Raw genomic sequence first — 13,726 nt, 5'->3', positions numbered from 1 at the left:
GCACAGCAATAACCTGCCCAGTGACGCGCAGTTTGGGTTCCACCAGAACTATTCTGCTCCTAACCTTATTAAACATCAGTCCAAATATGAACAAAAGATGCTAGAGGACAGTGACTATCCTAAACATTAAAGCAAGCAGCACTTGTGTACCATCTATAAAAAGCACAGCACCAACTCACCAAGACTCTATTAACAGCATCTTCCACTAAACTTTGATTACTAAGAAGAATCACAGACACATGGTGTAAAGGATGGGCTGAAGGGCTCGACTTGGTGGTGATATTCGACAGCTGCATGACTTTGAATGAGTCTTGTGAATATTCCTGTACGTGCCGAAGACAGCCCAATCTATACTTGTTTTTCAGTGCTTTGCTGTTTGTAACACTGTGTAAAAGAGCATGTTTCATTCCAAGTCGTTGAATTTCACCTTGGACTGGCATCGTGAGCGAGGAGTCCCCGACGGGCAGAAGGGTGTGAGGTTTATTATGTTTCTTCTTTATTTTTCATTCACTTAACAAATGTTCCTTTCTTTTTTGTTATTACTCAATAAAGGTTCATATTTAAGCAATTGCTGTTGTCAAGTCTTCTCTTAACTACATTTAACGGAATTGGAAAAGAACTGCTTGGTTATACTCTGATCCAAGCTACGTGGGAGCACCATCAATTGCAAGATGCCCTCCAAGCTGCACACTACGTCACCATCTTTCACTGGGTCAAAATCCTGGTATACCCCCTGACAGCCCGATGGGTGCACTGACATGCCAAGGACTGCAGTGACTCAATAGCAACATATTGAAAGCATTTAGGGATGGCAATAAATGCTGGCATAGCCAATGACCCCACATCCTGTGAAAGAGAAAAAAATTTCATACGTAATCCTCTTCTTGCATCTTACCTCCCCCGATCCCACACCTCCCTATTTACAAACTTTATTTGGCACAAGCATGAACGTTTTGTGTGCATGCCTACCAGCGTTGTCCTGTAAACTGCCCTTTTAAAATCCAACAACAATAGTGAGTTGCATTTATATAGTGCTTTAATATAAAAAGATTTCTGAAGGGGCTTCAGATGAATGATAATAAGAAAAATGTAACACTGACCTGCAGATAGTGATATCAGGACTGATTGACCATCTTGCATGTTGCTGATGAAGATTCTCTATGTGTGATCCATTCTTGAATGAACCTTCTCCACCTTTGTCAGTCACAAGCTATGGTCTCCGAAGAGACAGTGGGTAGATTTGACCTCTTCAGGGGTGCTTTGAAGATATCATCCCTAAAGCTGTCTTCCTGATGTGACTGAGTTTCAAGTGGGGTAGTTGCTTTGAAGGTGGGAATCAAGCTTCCAAAACAACATGCTCACCGAGGTGAGCTGGTGTTGTGTGAATAGTGCCCCAATGCTGGGCATATGGGCTTGGGAGAGGACACTGCTGTCAGACTGGCTTCTTATCAGAGGATTTGGATCTGAACCATTGCATAAATATTGGAGACATACACATCAGTTGTACAATGGGTCACGTGTTCAGCAGAAATCAGAGGCAGGAATTCTGAAATGAGTAATTCAGCTCCCTAAAGCTTGTCCACCATCTAAATCACAAGTCAGGGCTGGAATGAAATATTCTCCATTTGTTTGAATAAGAGCAGCACCAACAACTACCAAGTAGCTCCATTCTATCCATAATAAAGCAGCCTGTGTGATTGGCACCTCATCTACCACCTTATGCATTCACTCCCTCCACCAACAGTACATAAATGCGGCAGTGTGTATGATCTACATGACGCATGCAGTAACTCACCAAAGCTCCGACAACAACACCTACCTACCAAACCTACAATCTCTACCACATGGAACAACAATGGCAGAGCCACAGGAACACACCAACCCATAATCTCTTCTCAAGTCATCTACCACCCTGACTTGGAAGTTTATCATTGTTCCTTCATTGTTGCTGGGTCAACATCCTGAAAATTCTTTCCGAACAGTGCTGTGGCTGTTGCTACCACATGGACTGCTGCAGCTCAAGAAGACAGCTGACCACCTTCTCCAGGGCAACTGGGGTTAGGTAATAAATGCTGGTCTAGCCAGTGACATCCGCATCTCAGGCACAAGTAATAAGAAAAGACCTTGTTGCCCACTAACCAGCCTTTGGTTTACAATGATTACTCAACTGGAGGTGGCACAGTGAACTGCTATAAAATGAAGACCATGTGAATGCTACCAAGTTACTCTGCTTTGACCCGCATGATTTGCCTTGCTGTTCATGGTACAAACCAATTAGACATTGAATGGATGGAATCCATATTGGTTCTGCTATAGAGAGGAATTGGCAGGTAATGCAATGCAAAGTGCTGTGTGTGCTGTAATGTCATCCTCTAACATAGGGAAGTCTACAATCCTAGAAAAGCTGCAGGCTATCTCTGTCTACTTCTTATTGGCAAGGGAAAATGAAACATAGCTGTCATTGAATAAGAGCTTCAGTGATCTCCTTAACATAATGCACTGCAAAATCTTCCGTTCCAAACTGGGAAGAGTCAGATGCGTAAAAGTTTATCGTCACTGTCACTTCGTGACTGGCAATGTCACCCTTGTCCTGTTTTAAGGTTATAACTATTGCTGCTGCAGATGGCAGGTTTGATTGAGGACTTTCCTACTGAAGTGCACAGACCTCTCACATTTCTCATTCTTTCAGTACAGTTAGGAGAATTCCACTCTGAACACTCTGGCTGAATATAGCTATCTGCTGTGAGCCTTTTATCCCTTGTGCTCCTCCCTCTTCCAGCAGTTTGTCCCAAACTCTTCATTCTCCAAATCATGTTGTATTTCAACCTGCATACCACTACACCATGTACGGTGGCAACTAATTTGTTCACATGCCTTGAAGTCAGCACTTGTCATATCACACAAATTGTCATTTGCAAATTGAAGCAACTGCAGCAAAGGACCAACCATGTGTAGAATTGTGGTATCAGCCAGAAAATAATCTGCAAGCAGTTGATGATCCCTTTACATGGTAATAGTTGAGGATCCTGCCTGATGCTGAATGTTTGTTTAGCAATGCAAGGGAAAGAGAAGTTATTGGCTGGAGGCATTAGTTTCAACATAGGCACTGTTGATGACACCTCAATAACTGACATTATGACCTGTCCACCACTTTTCATGGAAGTATGTGTATATGCAGCAGCTGCTCAAACAGCACTCAAAAGAAAATGCTATTAATCCCAGTTTCTTGTTCAAAATACTGCCCCAAAATTTAACAGCCCATTACAAAGTAAATATTTTAATTTTTAATTACCTGGAATCTACGCATGTCTCTTGGATTTCCTGCATTCTTCAAGCAGTTCTGATTGCACTTGAGGAAAAACTTTAAGAAGAACCTAAAATTAAATATAGAACACAAAAATATTAAAATTAGATGAGAAGAATAAGCCAATGACTGCTCTAATTGATGGCTGAATAAATAAAATCTCCATAAAGAATAAAAAGGTTGCATTAGTATGCGTGGCTCACGTATTTTGCTCCCTTTGTATTGCACCTTTTTATTATTCATTAATATATCATTCACAGTTTCCCTTGCTCGCACATCTGCCATCAACATAAGTCATTTGATATTCCACCCACCAATCTTTACTAACAACTACTCTGCAATTAAACCAGGCAAAGTCAATACCCAGGTAAATTACACACACCTGCGGCCATGCTTCATTTTAACTACATCAGAATAGGACCTAACAAGGTGAGAGCATACAGCAAAGTTATGGGCCTGTCAAGCAATTAGGTTTCACTTCGGGGACATACGCACAGGGCAATTATGCTGCACATTACAACCTGGCTAATCTTCTGAACAAATGTCATCTGTGAGGAACTGGGTGAAGACAGTTCATCAGCAAATGTTCCTCCTCTTTAACATATAACAACATAAATGAATCTTTTATGCATCCTGAAATATTTTGACGGTCACTTGAAGTATTTTTTTGAAATGTCTACCTTTGGAATACCAGAGATGGCATCTGTCTACTTTTACAATCTCTCAAGGTATTTCACTGAATTTCCCAAGATATTCTAAATGCCATTCTTAATTTCTCAATACCTGTGTAAGGTCACTAATACAGCACTGAAACAAATTTCCAATTAAACCAGAAATCATCAACAAATTTATCATATAAGCAATAGCAAACTTTTGATTGTTGGATGCTAACCGTTTGTATATTTTCACACAATCTCGCAATACTGAGAAATAATAAAACATTTCATATTTGAAAGAAGCCTTGACAAAACAATATAGATATAGTTTCATTACAGCCTTCTGAAGTAATGTAATTTACTTGCCGAACTGGTATTTTGTTTTCTTTCAATAGTATCCTGCATTGTATCCAATATCTAGCATGCCTATAACTTTTTGGTCTGAAACTGTCAAGCCAGAATGTCTAAGGCAGCTTGGGCATAAGGTGCTAGTCTCTTAGGGGGTATTGGCTGTACCAGGTATCAAGAAGTCAAAAGGCATTTCTAGTCATTTGCTCTCTTACCCTTCAAACAGGAACCTCATAGGTGATATCTGACAGCCTGCATGAATTTGTGCTTTCAACCACCAGTACTCAGTGCTTGCATTGAAAGCAACAAAAGAAATCTTTTTGTGTGGCAGAAAATCTTTGACTTCAGCACCAATAAACTCTTTATTACTGCCAAACACAGATTTGCTGATCACAAAGAGGTGATAAAAATCCTGTGTTGTCATTAGTGCATTATGCTTAATTGTGTACAGTATGTTTAAGGTTGCATCGGTTGGCCCATTATCAAAATGACCATTATGTACACTAATTCTCTGACCCTGTGTTTATTTCCCTAAAGAGTCATAATCTTTCACAGTAGGTTTTAGAGTAAATCAAGCTTGAAATATAGGCTTTATTTACTCCTGCATCTCTCCAGCTTGACGGTAGGCTCTAGTTCAAGCTAATCTGCTGCCCCTACAAAACAATACCACCCACCAATACAGGGCTGGAAATGGGTGCAATGTGAGGTCTTTAATTTTTTTTGTTTTATTGGCCAATATAAATTATTTAGAAACCCATTCTCTAATTTTCAATAAATACAATTGTTGTTTACAACATGCTAAATTGACCTCCCTCACCTCTTGAGAACTTATTTATTGTAGTTCATGCAGGTTCAATATAGTATTCATTAACAGCATTCATACAATTCAAATGATAATTATTATCGAAACCATTTTAAATATTTAATTGAGCATTGAAAACATAACCAAATATGGAATTTAAATCTTTAACTGTCGAAACAAGGAGAGTTTTAGTCCATCGATGTTTTTACTAAGTATACCCTACATAGGTGGCAACTGCCATGAACAACTTAATTCTGGAGTAGGTCATTGTTTACATAAATATGTCCCACAATTCCTCAATACACTAATATGGCTTATCACTTGTGTGAGTGAACCATATCAGTGATGCAAACAACACTTATTCACAAAAGCTAAAGGTTTCCATGTCATTTTCACAGCCACTTCAATTGATGCATGTTTGAACTATGAATTGGTTCATTTATTTTTACTTTTATGAAGTTGATTAGCAAGAGCTCTTTTCTTATCTGATGAAAATCATTTTAATTGTAGTGTTAGACTCAAGTGTAATATCCATTACATTATGTGCTGTTTAAATTCTACATGGGTATTGTGTAAATTGCTCCTTTGTGAGTGTGGAAGCAATTATTACTAAACAGCACTCTTAAATGGCTACAGAACTTTGTGGTGTTGTTCAGACTATCAGAAACAAAGCAGCCTGTTTAATTGTAATTTAATGGAATATCAACGAGTCTATGGCATTAGATGTTGGCAAACGAGAGCAGGAGAGAAAAATTAACTGCAATTATGTTTGATTAAAGCTATCCTTCTCAATAATCAGCTATCCTGACAGGCCATGAGGCTCTGGTGGGTTTCAGGATGGCAAAAGGTGTTGAGCAATATTAGGGCCAATAAAGGAGATATTAGCATAGCTAATTACAGCAGCACAAAACCTGTAAAAGGGACCTCTGTGTATTGTAATGTGTGAAATAATTGGCTGAGTCCGTTATCAATTACATGAGGAATGAATTTGGTTTGTCACTGAAAAGCTGATGAGATGCATTTCATTTGACACTGCCCCTGTCCCCAATGTTTTGATGTAACTAAGGACTTATCAGCTTTTATCAAAAGCTGCAACTTTCCAGTGGCCAAATCGCTGATAAAATTATCTTGCCAGCAAGTGTTAGGTAATTAATACAACTCATCCTCACTGCCTTGCTTGCTACTGCTGCTTTTTGCCTAACTAAAGCCACTAATCATGTAATAATGATTTCTTTCCCTCTGGTCAAAGGAGAAATAGATTAGCTCCTTAGAAATGCAGCTGGCTTAATGTTTAAACTGTTTTGTGCTCCATGGCACTAGTAATTGAGGAAAATATCAAAAATTTTCTTTTTTACAAAATAATATAGCACTTTCTCCCTCTCTGCACATACCTGACAACTGTGAGGCCTTGATTATCTGAGCAACTCGTAGATAAAGAATTAGTTCCTATAAGGAAGAGCTTTAGTAACTGCAATTTAGCAACAGCTTTGTAAAAGTGCCATAAAATCAGCGAGTAAAAAGTTTGGTTTCTTGAGGAAGCATTACGTAAATCTATAAACAGTGTCATTTCAACTTTTAGGGGTTGACAGTGTAAAGAAGATCCTTAAAGTACATCTGCACAACAGAGGGTAGAAGTATGAGGGAACATGGAGCAACTTACACTCTTCAAATATGGAAACAGGTGGCTTGTTAGGAGACCATAAAGATATACTTGTCAGAAAAAAGAGGCAATTGCAAGCATGTGTTTTAAGGTACAAGGGCAAAGTACCATTGTTAATGAAGAAACAACTAGAGTGGTCCCAAAATCCCTCACAACCAATGGATTACATTTGAAGTGCAGCCACACTTGTGCAGACAAATGAAGTAGCCAACTGGACCACAGCAGGGGTCTATGAGCAGATAATAAGTGATCAGTTTTCAGTTGTGAAGATTGAGGAGGGAATATTTGTCAGGACTTCAAGAGAAGTCCTGAGCAACAGGACTCACTGTTCCTCTTCGAACAGTACCACTGGATCACTTGCATTTTAACTGAGCAGGCAATTATTTAGTTTACTATCTCATTGGCATCATCGGAGTGGACTCGATGGGCCGAATGGCCTTACTTCCGCTCCTATGCCTTATGGTCTTATATCTCTGACAATACAGCAACAGAATGCTATTTCAAATTATGAGCCCTGATCTGTAGTGGAGTTTGAAACTGCTGAAAGGTGAAATTTCAGGTTAAACCAATGTCAAGTCATTTTTAGTACAAAGTGATTCATACCTAGAAAGGGTTTTCAGGTAGAATCTTTCAATCAAAAAAAAAACTTGGTGACAATAATCAATCTTGCATCAATGTCAGGTAAAATAATGGAATTGATTAAAGGTAAATTTTAGAATTACCTGTCCAGTAATAAAACAAATGGAATAGGGGATGTGATGGCCTCATGGTATCATGTCTGGACTAGATATCTCTGCTTCAAAATTCATCATAACAGATGGTGGAATTTAAATTCAACAAAAAAAATCTGGAAATACAAGTCTAATAATAAGCATTGTTGATTGTAATGAAAACCCACCTGGTTCACTCATGTCCTTTTTGAGAAGGATGCTGGCCTACCTATGATTCCAGACCCACAGTAATGCGTTGGCTGCCCACTCAATGGCCTAGCAAGTCACTCAGGCCTAATGAAAGGAATGTCACCAGACTGACTGCCTAAGACACCAGAAACAAAAATGGCAAACCCAGATCTGTCTACCCTGCAAGGTTCTGACAAATACTCCCAATCTTCACAACTAAAAACTGATCACTTCATCATTCATTCATTATCTGCTCATAGTCTCCTGCTGTGGTTCAATTGGCTTCATTTGTCTGCACAACAAGAGTGGCTGCATTTCAAATGTAATCCATTGGGGTTTTGGGACCTCTCAAATTGTTTCTTCGTTAACAATGGTACTTTGCCCTCATGTCTTAAACACATGCTTGCATTTGCCTCTTTTTGCTGACATGTATATCTTTATGGTCTCCTAACAAGTCTCCTGCTTTCATATTTGAAGAGTGTAAGTTGCTCCATGTTCTCTCATATTATCCTGCAACATCTTGGTCTAGTGACAGAGGTGGGAGAACTTCTGGATGAGTCAAGCAACGGACTATCATTGTAAAACTCATGGAATCATAGCATAGAGATAGTGTTGAAAATGTGTTGCTGGAAAAGCGCAGCAGGTCAGGCAGCATCCAGGGAACAGGAGAATCGACGTTTCGGGCATAAGCCCTTCTTCAGGAATCACTATAGAGATAGTGTGCCAAACAACACCATCACCATCCACAGATATGTCTTGAGTACTGCAAGACAAATCCGGCAGCGGTGGTGGCACTATGGTACACAGTCAAAAGGGAGATGCTCTAGGAGTCATTAACATGGATTCCAGACCCCATGAAGTCTCATGATGCCAGATAAAACATTGGTATGGAAACCTCCTATGCTTAAGCCCTTCTTCAGGAATCACCATAGAGATAGTGTGCCAAACAACACCATCACCATCCACAGATACGTCTTGAGTACTGCAAGACAAATCCGGCAGCAGTGGTGGCACTGTGGTACACAGTCAAAAGGGAGATGCTCTAGGAGTCATTAACATGGATTCCAGACCCCATGAAGTCTCATGATGCCAGATAAAACATTGGTATGGAAACCTCCTATTAATTAGCCTATCCCACCACAGGATGAATCAGTTCTCCTCCACTTGCAAACAGCACAGAAAGTGCGCTGATTTTCAGGGAAAGGTGGGAACTGAGTATATTATTTCCCCCTCCAACTCTATTTTGATTTGATCCCTGCCCTCCCCCTCACTATTTGATCATGCAGCATTGCACTCTGAGAAGGGCACTGCTTGTCACTGGCCACTCGGGTGTTTCCTTTCTTCCTGGTGGTGGAAATTGAATAAAGATTTGTACACCTGTTGTCTTTCACTGTGTCTCACACCTGCACACATAACATGGGTGCTGAAAAAAAAGAAACAGAAAGTGCGCTGGGTGAGGGACAATAATCAAGAGTGGCTCAGTAGCATCATTACTGACCAAGGTGGTTAAGTCCTGAAGGATACGGTTGCTAGACTGAGTTTGCAAGAACAAACAAGAAGTAAAAGCACACATGACCTTATCCTCACCAATCTGCCTGCCGCAGGTGCATCTGTATGTGACAATATCAGGAATAGCAGAGATGAAGTTCTGTCTTCACATTGACAGTATTCCCCATTGTGTTGTGGGGACTACCACCATGCTAAAGAGATAGACTTTGAACAGATCTAACAACTTATGTCTGGGTATTCATGAAACACCATGGGCCCATTTGTACTCAAACACAATCTGCAACCCCATGGCCTGACATATTCCCCACTCTACCATTACCACCAAGCTAGGGAATCAACCCTGGTATAATAAAGAGTTCGAGAGTCCATGCCAGATTTAGCACCATACACATTTAAAAATGAGGTGTCAACCTGGTAAAGCCACAAAACAGGACCATTTGTATACCAAACAGCATAAGCATCAAGTGATAGAGTTAAGAGTCCACAACTAATGGATCATATCTATGCTCTATAATCCAGCCATATGCAGTCATGAATTGTGGTGGACAATTAAACAACTCACTGAAGGAAAAAGGTTTACAAAAATCCCCATCCTCAATAAATGGGGAGTCCAGCGCATCACACCAAAAGCATTTGCAACAAATCTTAAGCAATAAATCAACTAGGAGAAAGTGAGGACTGCAGATGCTGGAGATTAGAGCTTAAAAATGTGTTGCTGGAAAAGCGCAGCAGGTCAGGCAGCATCCAAGGAGAAGGAGAATCGGACATAAGCCCTTCTTCAGGCTTGAAGGAGCAGCCCTGAAGAAGGGCTTATGCCCGAAACGTCGATTCTCCTTCTCCTTGGATGCTGCCTGACCTGCTGTGCTTTTCCAGCAACACATTTTTAAGCAATAAATGCTTACTGGATGATCCATCTCAGCCTCCTCCAGAGGTCCCCAGTATCACAGATGCCAGTTTCTAGCCAATTTAACTCATTCCACATGACATTAAGAAATAATTGGAGCCATTGACACTGCAAAGGCTATAGGTGAGACAACATCCCAACAATTGTACTGAAGAGTTGTGCTCCAGAACTTGTCCTTCCTCTAGCCAAGCTGATCCAATACAGCTAAACACAGTTATCTATCTAACAATATGGAAAATTGCCTTATGTGTCCTGTACACAAAAGCTGGACAATTATCATCCCATCAGTAAAGTGAGGGGAAGTGTCATTAACAGTGCTACTAAGCAGCATATGCTTAACAACAACTTGCTCACTGATGTCCAGTTTGAGTTCTGCTAGGGCAACTCAGCTGCTGACCTCACTACAGCCTTAATTCGAACATGGACAAAAGAGCTGAATTCCAGAGATGAGGTGAGAGTGACTGCCCTTGACATTGGGTTCCACTGACCAATTGTGGCATCAAAGAAATTGAGTCAATGGGAATCAGGGGGAAAGTCTCCACTGGTTAGAGTCACACCTAACACAAAGGGTTTGTTGTTTGAGGTCAATCATTACATCCCAAGATAACGTTGCAGGAGATCTTTAGGTTAGGGTACTCAGCCGAACCATCTTCGGCTGCTTCATCTATGACCTTCCCTTCATCATAAGGTCAGAACTGGAGATGTATGCTGGTAATTGCACAATGTTCAGCATCATTTATGACTCGTCAGATATTGAAGTAGTCCACATCCAAATACAGGAGGACCTGGATAACATCCAGGTTTGGCCGATAAGTGGAACGTAATAACTGTGCCACACAAATGCCAGACAATGACCATCTTCAGTGAGAGAATCTAATAAGTGGCCCTTGACATTCCATAGTATTGTCACCACTGAAACTTCTGCTATCAACATAATGACAGGTAACTGGACGAGCCAAATAAATAATGTCAATAAAGTGCAGGTCAGTGTCTAGGAATTCTTTAGCAAGCAACTCAGCTCCTAACTCCCCAAAAACATATACATCTAGCAGAATATTCCCCACATGCCTGGATGAATGCAACTCCAGTGACAATCCAGAAGATTGGCATCGTCCAGGACAAAGTAGCCATTCGATTGGCACCACATCAACAATCATTCAGCTCATCCAGCAGACACTCAGTCACAACAGTGTGTACCATCTACTGTCTGCACTGCAGAAATTCATCAAGGCTCCTTAGACAGTACCCTCCAATCCCACAACCACTAATAAGGACAAGGACGACAAATACATGGAAACAACACTACCTATAAGCTCCTCTCTAAACCAATCACCATCCTAGCTTTGAATTACATCGCCGTTTCTTCAGTGAAGCTGGGTCATGGTCCTGGAATTTCTTCCCTAACAACGTTGTGGTCTACATACAGCAAATAGACTGCAATAATTCAAAAAGGCAGCTCACCATCACTTTCTTAAGGCAACCAGGGGCAAACAATAAATGCTAGCCTAGATAGCAATTACCTACATCCTGTGAGTGAATTAATAAAAAAAGAAGCCAGCATAGATTCTGGAAGTAAAAAAACCTGACTTACAAATTGCCCTGACATTTTGAGGGTATGACATGGTAATATCGTGAGGATGGTCATGCACAGACCAGACTAATACTCTGAGGTATGAGGTTAAATTATATCACAGCAGCTGCTGGGTTTTAAACTTAATTAATAAATTTAAGATTAAATCTATTCTCAGTAATGTTGTCCACGAGCTATCACAGATAGTTGCAAAACCCTATCTGAATCATTGATGTTCTTTCGAGAAGGAAATCTGCCATCCTGACCTGATCCGGCCTATGCGTTACTTCAGACATGCACATACAGTGTCCAATTCGGGTCACCCTGTTAGAGGAAGGATATTATTAAGCTGGGGAGGGTTCTGAAGAGATTTACCAGGATGTTTCTGGGAATGGAAGATTTGAGTTATAAGGATAGGCTGGAAGGCTGGGATCTTTTCCACTGGAACTAGGAAGTTGAGGCGTGACCTTATAGGAAATCTTGAGGAGTATAGATAGAGTGAATGGCAGGTGTTTCTTTTCCCCTATGGTGGGGAATTTCAAGACTAGGGGGCATATTTTTAAGGTGAGAGGAGTAAGATTTTAAAAAAGACATGAAGTGAATTTTTTTACACAGGGAGTGGCTCATATGTGGAATGAACTTCCAGAAAAATTGGTGGATATGGGTACAGTTACAATGTTTAAAAGATATTGAGAGAAGTGTGTGAATAGGCTAGTTTAGTTTGGAATTATGATCGGCATGGACTAGTTGAACCAAAGGGTCTGATTCCATGCTAGATGACTCTATGACTCTGTGAATATAATTGACACTGAATTGACCTCTCAAATGGCCAAGCAAGTTCCAGGGAAACTGGGAATTGGCAACAAATGTTGGCTTTACCACCACTGCCCGCATCACATTAAACAATAAACAAAATACAGTATACCAAGGAAAGCCCGACAATGTCGTATGCTTAGATTTTCAAGAAGTTCTTTTGATAAAGTTCTGCATTACAAATTGGTATTCTGGCTAAAAGTTTAGGAATGGATAAGAAATTTAATGAAGATGGAATGTAGAAGACCCTTGTTAGGTTGGTGACATCAGAATGGTGGGAAATACCAAAAGTAGTGTTCCAGTAACTGGTGTCTGGATTCTCCCTATTTCAAATGAATATTGATCTATTATGCAGAAGTTTAATGAAAGCTGATAAAAATTGTAGATAATACCAATCTAAGGAGCACTTTAATTTGTTAATGTTGTCACAGTAGATTGTCAAGGAGTTGAAATAATAAGGGTAAAAGCAAAGATGGTGTGTAATATGTCAAACTACTGCAGAAACTAAGTGAACAGATAGGTGAACTATGTAACCGAAATAGGAAGTTTAAGGCTTAACTGCTGAACTCTGTATTGGTCTGGTCAAGGTCCACCTTCAGTCCTATGTCCATTTCAAAAACAGACATTTGCACTCTCTGGGTATAAGAGTTCTAACTTTGATGTTAGTGATGAGGAAAGTCTGAGTGAACAGTCACTTTAGCTTTGAAAAGAAACAACAGAAAGATCACTTTATCAGGACGGTCAAAAGGCAGATCTACAATACTACTTCCTATTATAACGAGAAAAGAGCAGGGGTGCAAAGATTCAACCTAGTGAAAAACTTAAGACTGATGTCAAGATGCTCTTCATGTAACAGACTGACCAACACATGGAATGGACGTTTGGAAGGGCTAGTGGCAGCAAGAACAAAGGAGTAATTTAATAACCAACTGCATTATGTGATCGGGAGTAGTTATTTTATTTTACTCCAGATAGATGAATTAAAGTTAAAATGTGTGGCACACTGGCTCAGTGGTTAGCACTTGTGCCTCACAGCACCAGGGACCAATTATACCCTTGTGTGACTGTCTGTGTGGAGTTTGCACATTCTCCCCTTGTCTGCATGGGTTTTTGACGGGTGCTCCAGTCTCCTTTTACGGTCCAAAGGTGTGCAGGTTAGGTGAACTGGCCATGGGAAATGTAGGATTACAGGGATGGGGTAGGGGTCTGTTTATGGGTGAATGCTGTTCAGGCAGTTGATGGAGACTCAATGGGCTGATTG

The 13,726-nt window shown here is 40.3% G+C and overlaps 1 protein-coding gene across 6 annotated transcripts in view; it reads right to left on the bottom strand.

Moving 5' to 3' along the window:
- Positions 1–13,726, bottom strand: part of ebf3a (EBF transcription factor 3a) — a 150,751-nt gene that overhangs the window by 39,376 nt on the left and 97,649 nt on the right. For all 6 annotated transcript variants that reach the window (XM_043712598.1, XM_043712597.1, XM_043712600.1 and 3 more), the window contains one exon: positions 3,293–3,374. In XM_043712598.1, coding sequence (XP_043568533.1) covers positions 3,293–3,374 — 82 coding nt within the window. The remainder of the gene's footprint in view (positions 1–3,292; positions 3,375–13,726) is intronic.

Source organism: Chiloscyllium plagiosum, chromosome 22 (genome assembly GCF_004010195.1).
Source record: "Chiloscyllium plagiosum isolate BGI_BamShark_2017 chromosome 22, ASM401019v2, whole genome shotgun sequence".
Taxonomy (NCBI): Eukaryota; Metazoa; Chordata; class Chondrichthyes; order Orectolobiformes; family Hemiscylliidae; genus Chiloscyllium; species Chiloscyllium plagiosum.
The sequence above is the reverse complement of the archived record's forward strand: the minus strand, read 5'-3'. Positions and strand labels throughout refer to the sequence as shown.